This window comes from Neltuma alba, unplaced genomic scaffold (genome assembly GCF_004799145.2).
Source record: "Neltuma alba isolate B1F8T4 unplaced genomic scaffold, ASM479914v2 tig00012505_pilon, whole genome shotgun sequence".
NCBI classification, from domain to species: Eukaryota; Viridiplantae; Streptophyta; class Magnoliopsida; order Fabales; family Fabaceae; genus Neltuma; species Neltuma alba.
Window position 1 is genome coordinate 1,093,064 of NW_021636973.1, and position 15,006 is coordinate 1,108,069.

Genomic DNA, 15,006 nt, shown 5'->3' on the forward strand with positions numbered 1-15,006 from the left:
AATAGTAACAAATTATAATGAGTTAGGATCCGTGTTTTGATGATAATAAAACTAGAAAAACATTGGTTTCGTAGCATAAATAATGTAATCATGATTAAGACAAATGATTATGGATTTGAAGTAAAACTCTTGGAAGGAATTCAATTCGACAATATGAGTCATAAAGTGACGAGGAAATAAATTCAATTCACTAACAACTTGCATCAACCCAAAGTTGAATGTATTTCATACGCTTATCATGTCAAATGACCTAATTCATGAGCTTTAGCTCGAGTTTATATTTATGTGCGCATATTCTCAGAGACAACTTGCAATGATTTCTGTGCATACGTGGAGTTATGCTTTCCCTGCTAAAACAGTTTGTTTAACTTCTAGTGAAGCTTTCCAGAATCTTATTTTATACTCCTTCCTGTCCTAATTATAAGAGCTATTACTTTAAGTTCTATTTATAAGAACTAGTTGACTAATTTGAGAAGAGTAAGAAAAGAAATTAAGTTAGTTATTTGTAATAAATAGGTGTTATCTTTCCTCAAATATCCTTACCAATCTAGTGTATTAGCTAGAACTATTATTGTTAGAAGGACTATGTTGGGAAAAAATACATAAATATGAGAGACAAAGTGGATTGGGGTCTTATATTTAGGATCAAAATAAAAGTCAAACAAAGTCTTATATTAAGGACTGGAAGTAGTAGTTGACTAATTCGAGGAGATTAAGAAAATAAGTTAAGTTAGCTATTTATAATAAATAGGTGTTGTTTTTCTTAAAATATCCTTACTAATCAAGTGTACTCCTCCGGTCCTTAATATAAGACCCATTTAACTAATTTGATTAGATTAAAGAAGTTAAGTAAGTTAGTTAATTATAAGAAATGTGACATGTTTTTCCTAAAATACCATAATCATCTTTCTTAATACCCCATCTTCATCTTCTACTTGATTATAGTTGAGGGAGTATCTATATGAGTAATTTAGAAAAAATTGATAAATATGAGAAATAGGTCTTATATTTAGGACCAAAACCAACTCAACAATCGGGTATTATATTAAAGACCGGAGGAGTATTTGTAGAACTACCATTATTAGAAGAACTATCTTAGAAAAATATATAAATATGAGAGATAAAGTAGATTGGGATCTTATTTTAGGATCAAAATAAAAGTCAAATGAGATCTTATATTAAGAATTAGAGGTAGTATCTCATCTTATTTATTATAAGACACTTTCACACGCACCAAGAAAAACTTTAAAATGCATTAAATTTTCATTAAAATATATTACCTTCAATCTTTAATATAAGAATTAGTTGAGTAATTTAAGTAGATTAAGGAAGTTTGTTAAGTTAGTTATTTGTAATAAATATGTGTTATCTCTCCCTAGAATACCGTTGCTAATTATATTATTAGCTATAACTACTATTTGATGAAATTTTTAACATGTGCAATTACTATAAAAACTACTTTAAAAATAGATAAATATGAGAGATAAATAAATTCGAATCTTATATTTAAAATCAAATTAAAAATTAAACTAGTTTTTATATTAAGGATTGGAAGAAGTAATAACTTTTCAACTTTATTTTTATTTAATATATATACACCTCTAAAAAATTATCTATATTATAATAAATAGGAATAAAATGGTGCATTTAAAGCAAGGTGGAAAGGTCAGTAACTAAAGCTAAGTACTCAAGAAGGTATAGAAATAAAAGGCAGATAATGATGTGAAAGGACATTTGAGGTGGATGAGATGAGACTTCAGCGCCATGCAATTTAAATTCGGCGACAAGGCAAACTCTTGTAATTTGAGAGCCATGAGTCTTTTTCTTCCTTCAAGATGACAAGCCATTAGTCCATCCAAACTTTTAAAACACTGACTTAAATATCATTCACCTATATTTTTTACTCTTTTGGTATAATTTTTCATTTTCTAAAACTCATATTTATATTATTATACATACATATAATATTATTTTTTATTTATTTGTAATGTCATCGGTTTGATCGACGGTCTAGCTAGTTGATCATGAGAATTATAAACGGTTAGTCCTCTCATTTTCACATTCAACTTGATTTTTAAAACACTGACTTAAATATCATTCCGTATATGGCTATATTTTTTACTCTTTTGGTATTATTTTTTTATTTTCTGAAACTCATTACTAATTTATAATGAAATTATAAAAATAGTACTAATTATAAATTTTGAAAACTTATAATAATTTCAACCACTGAAAATAATTATTGAAATTAAAGAATCCGCTAAGAAAATAATACTTGATAAGCAAATTAAATTATTCTTAAAATTTAGTCAACTATCCTACGAATTATCATAGCAATAATGTAAGAATCATCTCTTATCTTATGTGTAAGAATTTTATAATATGTATAATGAGTTATTTCAGTTCTAAATTGAGAATTATATTTTAAATACTTTATTTACAAGTTAGTAAACTCTTAGTTGTTTTAATGATAGTCTTCTTAAAAATATATATAGGGGAATAATTGTCGTTAAATTTAATTTAATGCTGGGGACAGACTGTAGTTAATTTAATATTGTGGACCAAACCGTCATTCTTCTCCTCGTTCCGTTGCATCGAACCCTTGGTCTCCCTGTCTAGCATATTTTTCTACCCCTGATTTCTTCAAACGATCATTTTCGATTTTGGTCGGGAGTTAGTTCGTTTTCCGGTCAATCAGATCGAAGGAGTTGTAGCTGATAAATTATGTCAAATGTGGTCTTGTATTAAGTTGTTTGGAGTTGTAGCTCATGCTACTGCGTTAATGTATAATGCTGCATTGAGATAGAAGGCTGTGAGGCAGAAGAGCGATGAAATGTAGGTTCTGTTCGCTTTATATATAAATTCATGGGTATTTGCTTCAGCATTGACTCTGATACGAAGGACCCAGGTATTAATTCAGCCTTTAGTTATTCATCTTCGTTTGGATTTCATATAAGTTAGAAAACTAAGATAATGCAGGGGCAATTCATGTTTGCATGTCATGCGACGTTTGAATTTTTCTGTTGAGTTGAGATCGAGAGAGAGAAAAAGGGGATACTTTAGATCTAGTTAGTTGCACACAAGGGCCTCCATGTTATTTTTTTTATCTTAATGAACAATATGGTCCTAGTAATTGATTAAGTTCATGCAAGAAACTGGTGCACTGTGATTGTTTATACGAGTAGCTGTGGGGGTTACTAGTAACCATATATAATCACACTGAAGATTCTCATGGTTTATATATATTTCTCTGAAAGTTTCGGTCAACTCTGAATTGAACTTGCTCTCGTAAGTCTGTTATTATTTGTTAACAATTAAAAGACGAAAGGAAGAAAAGAGAAACTGGAGGTCTCCACTGGTAATGGGTGTCTAAAGTACGTATTTGTTGTCGGCACTTGAAAAATAGATGTTACTACATGTTAACAATATTGACACATACTCTGTAACTGCAAATGAGTAGGATATGAATCTGTCACACCAACAGCTAAGCCAGAGAGAAGCAGAAGCTACACTTCATCATCTCCTATGAATATCAAAGATCTCCGCCAAAGTCCTGGTTATGGGAATGTTGATATATTTTCCTATGATGAACTGAGGTTGGCCACCAAGCACTTTCGTCCAGACTTAATTCTGGGAGAGGGTGGTTTTGGAGTTGTGTATAAAGGAGTGATAGATGAAAATGTGAGGCCAGGTTACAAGGCCACACAGGTAGCTATCAAGGAGCTAAATCGAGAAGGAATTCAGGGTGACAGGGAATGGCTGGTAACTTATCTTTCTCACTCAAATTCTTGTTGGTCCCCATTCATTCCTTTGAAATGATTTGTTCTTGAAATCTTGAAGCACGGAATTTGATTTTATCTTCTTGTTTGAATTACTTAAATGATAGTTATTGAAGCAAAACAAGGTGTTGTTAAATCCTATCAAGAAAAAGGAAAAAATGACTTGATCCAAGTAGCAATAAGGAGGATCAAGCCACCTAATTTTGATGCCACTAACATATTATATATGTTTCAATTGCATCCATTTACTTGCAGGCTGAAGTCAACTATTTAGGTCAGTTCAGCCACCCAAATCTTGTAAAGCTTATTGGATATTGTTGTGAGGATGAACATCGGTTACTGGTCTATGAATACCTGGCAAGTGGGAGCTTGGAAAAACACCTTTTTCGCAGTAAGCTTCTGTTGCTACGGCAGATGAATCTTAATTATAAATTAGAAATAGTTTATAGATGAATATCTGGTTGTTGACGAGTGTTTGGATAGCAACCAAACCATGGTTTCGAAGTGTTTTTACGGATTACGAAGTAAATATGTAGAGGAGGTTATCTCGTTTTGTGAAAAGTGCTTCTGAAACTGCGGTTTTGAGAATGCCAAACACCCCATTAATTTTCATACTGTTTCTTAATTGGATGTGGACCTGGGTGGTTGATCTTTTTGTCTTGGAACTGACTGAAGTTGAACACTTATCTATTAATCCAAAAGTTTGTTGACAGACAATTGCCTGAGCTTCAAAACTGTGGTAGAGATGTGGTAGTCCTATCTCTCCCTCTTATGTAGGCGGTTGTTGACCAACATGTGTATAGCACATGGCCAATGATGCCCATAATTTCCCAACACGAGTTTTCTGTCTTGATCACAAGACATCTGATGGTACTTAGACACTTGAGCTAATGCTTTTGCTGTCTTCCACTTTCTACTCATTGAAGAATGTATTACTGAAATAGCTTGATTTTTTCTTATAGCACTGCCTTGGTGGACTTAAGTTGGCATGGTTATGATATTGTTGTCTTCTAGGAACAGTTGAAGGGATCTTATGTTGTCAGTCATTTTCAAGGTTTGATATATAACTATTTGCCCTGAACATAATGAATTAGATTCGTATATGCAAGAATTATTCAACCTGTTCACTGTCAAATGACTAATCCATTTTGTTGGCAAAATTCCGTCTAGAAGGAAGTCTTGAATTTCAGGTTCAGAAAAGGAAGTCTTGAAAAAGTACTTATTAAGCTGAGAAAAGCTGTTTGTTCGGCCTTTTTTTTCCCCTTAAGTTTAATTTGTGAAAAAGCTTTATTTTGGTTCTGTTTGCCGAATACAATTTTACTTTTGAGCCTGACGGTCTGAAGATTCTACTTTGAGGTGGAGAAGCTAGAAATTGGAGCTTATACATTAAAGCATCATTTGACTGAGATACCCAAGCGAAAAAGAACAAATATTATCTCAGGCATTAATGACAATGCTTAAAGTGCTTGTTTAAGAATTTGATCAAAGTCTAAACTGCATGTATGTTAGTACACTTTCAAAAAAGTGACTGTTAAAGTAGAATTTTCACAGCAGTATCAAACAGGCTAAATCTCATGGGTCTCATCATCCAGTTGCTTAAGCACATTGCAACATCAATGAAAAACAGGAAAACATTTTGTAAATTCTTGCTTATAGATTTGACCAAACCCCAAATTGGTTCATTGTTACAACACTTCTCAAAAAGTGACTGTTAAAGGAGAAAGTTAGCAGCAGGGTCAAAGAGGTTAAATATCTCTAGCCTCACCTCTTGATTGCTTAAGCACCTCGCATACATCACTGCAAAAGAAATTGTAGAGCAAATATGTATCCGCCATGTTTAGTTTAAAGGACTTTGTTGTTCACTGATGGCAGGAGTGGGCTCAATGCTGACTTGGTCAAAAAGAATGAAGATTGCTTTACATGCTGCAAAAGGGCTTGCTTTTCTTCATGGGGCAGAGAGGCCCATCATATATCGCGACTTCAAGACATCAAATATTTTGCTCGATGAGGTTTGTTGACTCTAGGTTTTAGTTGTGTGGGAATGATAAAGGGAATTTCCAGAGAAACTAAATTTTTCATTGTTATACAAAGCTGAAAAGTGTAATATTTTTACCCTAATCATGTAATTTTAGAAGATGAAATTTTAGCTGGTACTGAACTAGCTGGTTTTTTAAACACCACAATCTACTTTTGGATTTTAAAGAAATAAATGTTTAAATTTAAATTCTATATATCATTCCTTCTTATTTAATCAGATTTGCTAGATGTGAACTATTTAAAAGACCGAGGATATTATTTCTTTTGGCATCCTTATGGTGCTCAGGCAACGGATTAATCTGGGGTCTGTCTGACCAACATGCAGATGGATTTCTAAGCTGCATGGTGCATGTATTTTTGTCCTTTTGAATGCTTATTACGTCTTATTGTTTCTATTTGAATTTTGGATTTCTTACCTCTCTGCTGCTTTGTTACTCTACATCCCTTTTTATAAATGGAAGACTTTCTTTCTTAATAATAGTATGACCCTCCACTAATGCACATGTTTTTAAGAAATTTCGAAAGCTAAACTAGATAGAAGAACAAGTCATTTTCCCCTTAAATATCTTTTCATGCATGCCATTACTGAATGAGTTAATTCTGTCAAGATTATCTATGTGCGCGCGTGTGTATAATTTATTGTTGAGGTATAACCTGCAGGATTTCAATGCAAAGCTTTCAGACTTTGGTCTTGCAAAGGATGGACCTATGGGAGACCAAACCCATGTTTCAACGCGTGTGATGGGCACATATGGATATGCTGCGCCTGAGTATGTGATGACTGGTGAGTTGTTATAAGCAAGTTATGCTGGACTATTTTGTTATTTCGATTTCCTAAAGGTTTGTAAAGTTAGGCAACTCTGAAGTGAAAAGCAAAAGTTGCATATTATATTATCATGTCATTGTATTCTAAAGTAAAAAGTTGACTTGGCTCTGTTTGTAAATGTGGTCCCCCCCTTGCTCTGAAGGGTACTTATACTGTGGGTGGTACAGAAAAGACTAAAAATGCTAAAAGCTGCTTTTAAAAGTATAATTGATTGATAATGTGTTATGCCTCTATAATATTGGAAGTAGAAGAAGAGAAGGAAAGAGGGAAAGAGAGAGAATGAGAGAGACAAAGCAGTTGAGAGAAGGAGAGAAGAACAGCAAGGCAAGGAACTGAATAGTACTGTATTCATTCACAGAGGATACACACACATTTGATGATTGTGTATTCGGAATACATTTATAGGCAGGGGAAGAATTAATAACGGCCAATGTTTTTAATTAACTATTGGCATTTCACCTACCCTTCCTACCGTTATGTCAGAATTACAAACATATAACAGTGTTTGGTAATATTTCAAAAAATTGTTGATTATTCTAAGAATGACAATAATGAGTATGTTATTTATTTATTTTGGTTTGCAATGCTATAAATTAATTTGAATAAATAATATGGGGGTGAAAATTAAAGACTCACGAAGCCTATAGCTATGAAATCAGAAATAGGAAATTGATAGAATAATTTATTTTCATTATAAGAGTCAATAAAATATGTGAGGTTGTGTATCTAGAATTTGTGGAAGGATAGAGCCAATTTTGTGTTTTTATGTGAAAACAATGAAAAACATGAGAATATAACTATTCCAGTTTAGTTAAAATAGTTGTATCAAGCCTTTAGTTAAAATAGGAAGATCCTTTTAGACTATTTCAACTTGTAATAGCTTGAATACCCTTGGTTGTTTCTCGAAACCAGATGTGGCTTTTGAAAATGCACCAGAAGAAGCACCACCAAAAATATTTAACCAAAGATAAATATGTGGGTTTTTGCGTAAAGAGCACCAGATATTTTCAACCTGCAAGGATTCAATCCATGGTTGGAATTCTGTGCTAATTATTTCTTTCATATTTTATAGCAAATTTTCTTGATATTGGATATTTTCTTTCCCTTCCTACACGATACTGTTTATAACACGTTATTGTATTGATGCAACACACTCAAACACTTATTCTAATGCAACCAGAGGACGTTTGGGGAGAAGAGACGTATAAACAGAGAGGAAGGAGGGAGAGGACAATCAGAAAGTTGAGGGGGAAGTGTGAGAGGGAGAGAGACACCAAGGAGGGAGACATATCACAGATTCTGAATAAGGCCCTACCCAATATTCATTCAAGTCTCCTTGCATGTGAATGGTGGCTATTTATAGAAGCCATTGCTAAGGTTTCCTTACGAAGAAAACTCAAAAGCAAAAATAAAATACTCCTCCGATCCTAAATGTAAGATTCATTTTGTAGTACAATTTACATTACAAAATAGGTCTTATATTTAGGATTGGAGGAGTACAAGGTTTTCTTGTCATGAAGGAAACATTCTACTTGCTGCCCATTTAATACATATAATGATTAAACAACCCACATGCTAGATAAAATAAGGCCAGAAAGTAATAAGATGTAAAAGCAAAATAGATTTCCTTGCATCTCCTTCTATAGGAGGTTTCTTCGAAATATATAGAATTCTCATTTTCTATCAGGTATGTTTCTGAATTTCCTTTTTATAGGGATAAGTTCATTAACAAATTATAAAAACAAATAAAAAAAAATCTTGTGTTTCCAATAGCTACTTCAGCTGTTTTCTATTTCCCACTTTCCAGCCTAATCAAATTTTGGTTCTCATATACAGCTAGGGAATTGCAGAAAGTTTTATATCATGCTAAACTGACATTGTCAAGCTAATAGTCAAATGGTAAATTTTTACTGTAGATAAGCTGCTCGATTTTGTCTTTATACTGAGTTGTGAGTCAAATTGAACAGGGCATTTAACAGCTCGAAGTGACGTGTATGGTTTTGGAGTGGTGCTACTTGAGTTGCTTATTGGAAGGAAAGCATTAGACAAGAGCAGGCCCAGCAGACAACACAACTTGGTTGAGTGGGCACGTCCACTGTTGAATCATAATAAGAAGCTCCTTAAAATTTTAGACCCTAGAATGGATGGCCAATATTCATCTAAAAGTGCAATAAAGGTGGCCCATCTAGCAAACCAATGTCTTAGCCAAAACCCAAAAGGCAGGCCTCTGATGAGTCAGGTTGTTGAAATTCTTGAAAATTTTCAGTCAAAGGAGGAAAATGTAGAAGAGCAGATGCTTCGAATTGGCAGTAGCAGTATAACCCTTTATGAGGTTCCAAAGGACGCCAGAGAAACTCCAGCAACTGGGAAAAGCCAATGTGAAAACGATGAGGTTTATAGAAGCGAATGAAGAAACTGACCAAAAAAAAAAAAAACGACTGAGTCTAATAATTATGAGATTGTCTGATTCGTGCTCCAAGATTCAGTCAGTTTCTGGGTGATCAAGCTGTACCAGTATGGATGGAAGTTGAAACCGCTGGAAGATGCCAGTTGCTGTCTTGAATCAGAATTTGTGAAGGCACTTAATGGCTTAAGCAATCTTTTTCTTTTCCAATTTTTGTGTCCCGGGGCATGCTAATACTTGGAATTTGTAACAGAACACTAGCCAAGCAATTTTTTTAAGTGAAGATTTGTCGTTTCCATTTATCTGCACCACTTGCTGCGCCAACGGCCTTTGAGAAAATGGTATGGTTGTGACAAAATGGCTAAAGCAAATTTTTTAGGGCTCTGTTACCCTTTGTCAACCCTGCATCTGTTTGTATTGCTTTTGTATGTTACGTGTAAAATGTTTTCAAGAGCATCATATATTTGCCTCCAGTGTCTAGTGTGCTTTTCAGGCCGTATATTTTTCTCGGTTGTACATATTTTTGTATGTGTAGTGTGATGTAAGTTACGTGAAGTTATCAGAAAAAATACGATTTCTGCAGAAGTGCGAACGAGGCGCCTAATTAGTATTCCCTTTAGTTCTAAATGTAAGAATTTCTTGAAGGATTTGCTTTGGCATATGGGCTTGTTTAGATGAACATTTGTATTTTGCCAACTAAGGATGCGTTTGGATTAGTTATGGTAAAAGTGATTTTTATTTTATGTGACTTTTGTAAACTGAAATTAGAATAAAAATTAATTTATATAATATGATTTATGTTTAGATTGATTATTGTAAAAAAAAAATTAGTTTGACAACGTGAAATTTGTTTAGATGATAAAATTTAAGAGTATGATTAGATGCTAAATGATTATAAATAAATAAATAAATATATTGATATGGCTATCTAGATCAGGCTTGATCATTGCTAGGCTCAATTAGATATATATTATATTTAGATAATTTGATAACTTTAAAAATATTAAAATTGTAATTATAAAAAATGAAAAGAGTTCGTGTATTATTAGAAAAAATTGTAAATACTAATAAACACTTAATTACATAATTTTTCCCCTCTCAAGATGCCATTACAAGCATTAAGCTATTGGCTCTTATAGTAGTTTTATCATTTATTTTATTAAAGCGAGAGGGACTCACTTTGACTTTCTTTTTTTTTTTTCATTGTCATATTCTCCTCTCTCTCCACGATGGCAAGATAACTTTTTTCTCGAAGCACCTCAAGATGGCTTTCATGGTGATGTAGGTTTTGGTTCATAAGCCCTTCCAACAAAATGCTGATCCAAATATTATGGCTAAGCGTTTTCCTTCCTAAGTGTGGTTTTGCCTCTGCTCACTGCTATCATAAACACATCCGAAAATTGGGGTGAAAGTTAATTGGTAATGTAATTCATTTTTCAAAAATAGTAAAAAAAAGACTGCCAAAATAGAAAAGTTGCACGTAGGAACCGGTTTGTAAAAATTATTATCAAAACCTATATTAATATTGTCATGAGTTGTTATTTGCAATTTTTTCATTTCGGTAGTCTTTTTTTTGCCATTTTTCCTTTTTTTGTTGCACTTTTATGAAAAATTAATTTGACAAGCTGAAATTTGGTTAAATGATATAATTGAAAAGTAGATTTTGATATAAAGTGATTGAGAAAGATGTGTGTTTTGTTATGTGTGTGGGTAAAACCATAAAAGGTATATAATTTGATAACTTAAAGGGATAGTAAAATTATAATTATAATTTTAAAATAAAAAAGAGTTAATATATTATCAGGAAAAATTTGTAACAACTAAACGCTTAATTAGATGGATTTTATTTATATAATTACAAAGCATGCAAATGACAAAATTTTAGGGAAAATTAGTGAGAAGGACCTAGAAAATATAGTATTTATTATAAAAGATCATAAAAATTATATTTATTTAAAAGAATCAGATATTAATATATAGATTTAAAATCACGAAATTACCCCTAACCACACCTCCTAAATTTCCTTCCACATTCCTTATTTCTCTCCTACATTCTGATTATAAATTAAAACTACTGTGAATTTATAAACTTTATTAAATTAAACAGATTTTCTGTCAAATTTTACAACTTACTTAAATATCTATTATATTATTCAGTTACTATAAAATTAGAATTTTATTTTTAGAATCAGCACAAATTTCTATTGAAATCAAAAGTTAGCCAATTTTAGTAAAACTTGCCATTCTTTTATAACTTATTATATATGTTAGAAAAAAGGTTACATGTCTAAAAAGTAGAATGAAAATTTACCTAATTTTAAATAAATCAAAGAGAGTTTTATTTTACAAGAAATTAAAGTTTTTTAAAATACATGTAATTTTGATAAAATAAAAAAACAAATAATCTATATATCTTTCATGTGAAATTTTGATTACCTCCGTTAGAATTTATAAAATACTCTTGTGTAAGAAAAAAAATATTGTCAATAAAAATTTCACTATAATCGACAAAATTTATGATAAATCGCAATACAAACAAGTACTAATGAGATTTTGGGGGGGGGATAATGCTTTTTTAACATGTTAATATACTAATTATTAAGATATATATTAGGTAGAAAATTTAACATCTTCTACATTAGTCTATTCTTTGGTCACAGATTAATTTTTTAGGGGCATGCTCCCTTGTTGTTATTTTTGTAAGTGAAATATAATTTCTTTCATCTTCTTTAAATCTTTTGATATTTCCTCTTATATTCATCACATAAGTTTACAGAGATAATTCTGACAAGATATAAAAAATGTTTAGTTTTTTGCTTACTGAAAAGATTTTAGTTGATATTAGTGTTGATAATGTGAATTTAGGCAAAGAAACGTAATGATGAATAAAAAATCGATAAATACTAATGTTAATAATTAAATGAAAGATTGATGATATAAATACCGATCTGGATAAGAAAAAGGTTGAATTACTAAAGGATATATAGGGACGTGGGGATGATGGGTGGTTTGGGTTTTAGTTTTAGTTTCTTTCAGAAACCTATAAAAGTAGGAGGTGATTTAGGAGGTTTTGTTAGGGGTAATATGGTATTTTTGAATTTATATTTTAGTATTTGGTCTTCTAAATAATTAGGGAAAATTGGTGGAAAGTTACCCATTTAGAAATTTTTTTGGGATATGGTCCCTGCATTTTTTTGAAAAGTTGAGGTCCTTTAGTACAAATAAATTTGACAAGGAAAAGACCAAAATAGCCTTAAGGTTTAATAAATTATAAAGACGGAAGATCAATACACATGAAACAATTGGTGCAAACTCTTGCTCTCCCCTCCATCCTCCCTTCCATCCATCGATTACAGTAGGTCTTGTCAAAGCTTCAATCCATCAGTGAAGGGTTGGGAGATAAGTTGTTGCTTTTTGTGTTTAGCAACAAACGTGTAATTTTGCATTTGGTTTTGTTAGCTCCTCTTGCCCCCTCCATTATCTTCCTATTCATTAGATGCACTTTAATGATTATTGCTCTGTTTATTCTTGACATGATAATGCAGTTGATGTGAGTATAATGAAAATGTCATCATCAAATGGACTGTGAAATTTGGATTTTGTATCATATTGTAATGAAATTTAGAACACTAGAACTCAACTCAATGCCTAACTCTGGTGCGTTACAGACGTCTCAGGAAGTCGACTAATAAAGTCAGCTCAAGTTAGTTAATTAGCTTGTTTTATCAATATGTGACGTTGGGAACAGTTGTCCAAAGTTGAGGGTGAGCTTGAAAGAACTTTTGTTTTATAGTCATACCTAGTCTGAATTTTAGGCCAATCATCAATAGAAGATACAACCTATCTTCTTATGATAGCATAATATTGTAATTTTTAGCAAGCAGTGATCAATGAGTGTTGTTGTAGACTTGTTGTCTATGAAATCTTGAGTATTCCATTATCGATTTGTTTTCTCAAACCTTTACTGACACAAATTAATAAAGCAACATCAAGTGTGTGTGTGTGTATTAAGAAAATTACTTGACGCATCCATGCATGCTTCTTGGGTTGGATAAAACCAAAGTTTTATCCAAATTCGGTATTAGCTTTAAAGTTGTTATAGTTTTTTCAAAATATGTTTGAACGAATATTATAATTCTATTAAATATCAATAAAGTTTTGTTTATTTGACATTGAAGCTATGTTATTGTAGGTGTTATGCAATGAGTAGATTGCTTGAAGAAATATATTGTTTCTTCCACATAGGTGGCAAGATTGTCACTACTGAAAGAAAGATTCAATGTGTTGGTGGGAGAACAAATGGAAGAATGGTAAGAGGAGGAATGTCACATAATGAGCTTAGAAGAACAATATCTTCATGTGTTGGTGTTCAAGATAGAGGATATCAATTGAAATGTATACTATCAAGATTAGATCAAAGTACTGTTATAGACATAGAAGATGATGAAGGAGTGCAACAACTAGTACAATTTAATGATAAATGTGCACATTTGTATATAGTTGAAGATGTAAGTGAGCTGATAAATGAAGGACAACCCATGATACTTTCACACCGGTAACTTATATGAAAGTCTAAAAGTGTTTTGAATTAGTCAGGAAGAATTTGTTATTAATTGAAAATAAATATTGATGCAGGTTAGAGACATTTGAAGGATCATATAGATCATCTATTGTTGAATCTGCATCAAGAAGGATATCAGAAGACATGCCATGTTTAATTGAAAGTGCGTCTGCATCCGTGCCTGAGAATGGTTCTGAAAAGTGGAAGGACTTGCTTTACGGTCCTCCTCAAATGTTTGCAAATGCTGTTGAATTCAAAGAAGTACTATATAAGTATAGTTTGACACAGATTCGCATACAAGTATGTAAAGAATTGTGCAAGTAAGATGATTGTAAGGTGCACGGTGGATGAGTATCCATGAAAGATCACTGCATATCAAGTGGGGGAGGAGGAGTCAAGCTCCTTGCGTGTGTACAAGTTTAAGAAAAAACACAATCACAGCACAAGATAATTTGATCATACGTCACAAATTAACTCAAAGCTTGGTTGCTTGTATAATCAAAGATGGTTTGAGAAATTTCTTAGATAAACCACCAAATGAGATAAGGTGTGAGATTTATCAAGAATATAGTTTATCTATGTCTTATGATCAAGTATGGAGAGGTAAAGAGAAGGTATTGGCAGAGATACAAGGAGCATCGGAGCAGTCGTACATGTTAATTCCTTGGTATTGCCAAAGACTAATGGAAGTAGACCCAAAAACAATGGTAAAATAGGAAGGGTTCCCTAACCATATATTTATCAGGTTATTTATTGCATAGAAGGATGCTTGGGAGGATGTCGGCCTATTTTGTTTATTTATGAAACTCACCTTAATGGGCCATATCAAGGGACCATGTTATCTGCATCGACACTTAATGCTAATAATTAGCTTTACCCTATTGCATATGCTATTGTAGGAGGAGAGAACAATGATGATTGGATATTGTTTATGCGTAATATGAAGACATAGTAGGGTTTTTGAAAGTGGTGATTGTATCAGATAGACACAATGCAATAATACATGCTATTTAACATGTGTTTGGGGGTAACAAACATGCCTATTGTTATAGGCATATAAAAGAGAATTCCAGTTCAAAATATTTAAAGGTTCATAGAGGCCCAAGAAGAAATACACCAAGTAGAAAAGATGATGCTTTGAAGATGTTAGATGCGATTGCTCACACTAGAGTTGATCGTGACTTTGAAAGAGCAATGGCCAATATGCGACGTTTTAGTCCTCAATTGTCAAGATGGCTTGAAGATCATGGTGGTGTTGATTGTTGGGCATTGTCACGGTTTTCATCTAGGAGATGGAAGAATATAACTGCTAATTTGGCCGAGTCATATAATGCAAGGCTTGTGAAAGAAAGGAAACATCAAGTCTTTACAATGATAAATGAGCATAGAGAGAAGCTAG

General features: G+C 32.4%; 2 protein-coding genes across 2 annotated transcripts in view; both read left to right on the forward strand.

Annotated features, from left to right (window-relative positions):
• The first annotated feature begins 2,622 nt into the window (after window positions 1–2,622).
• Window positions 2,623–9,538, forward strand: LOC114727721 (probable serine/threonine-protein kinase PBL17). Its single transcript, XM_028914436.1, has 6 exons — window positions 2,623–2,908; window positions 3,461–3,762; window positions 4,035–4,170; window positions 5,652–5,788; window positions 6,477–6,600; window positions 8,610–9,538. The coding sequence occupies exons 1-6, from the start codon at window positions 2,866–2,868 to the stop codon at window positions 9,050–9,052; spliced, it is 1,185 nt and encodes a 394-aa protein (XP_028770269.1). The 5' UTR covers window positions 2,623–2,865; the 3' UTR covers window positions 9,053–9,538.
• Window positions 9,539–14,515: 4,977 nt separating this feature from the next.
• LOC114727689 (uncharacterized) overlaps window positions 14,516–15,006 on the forward strand; it is a 44,081-nt gene continuing 43,590 nt past the window's right edge. The window contains exon 1 of the mRNA XM_028914387.1: window positions 14,516–14,522. Within this exon, the coding sequence (XP_028770220.1) occupies window positions 14,519–14,522 (4 nt within the window). The 5' untranslated portion in view covers window positions 14,516–14,518. The remainder of the gene's footprint in view (window positions 14,523–15,006) is intronic.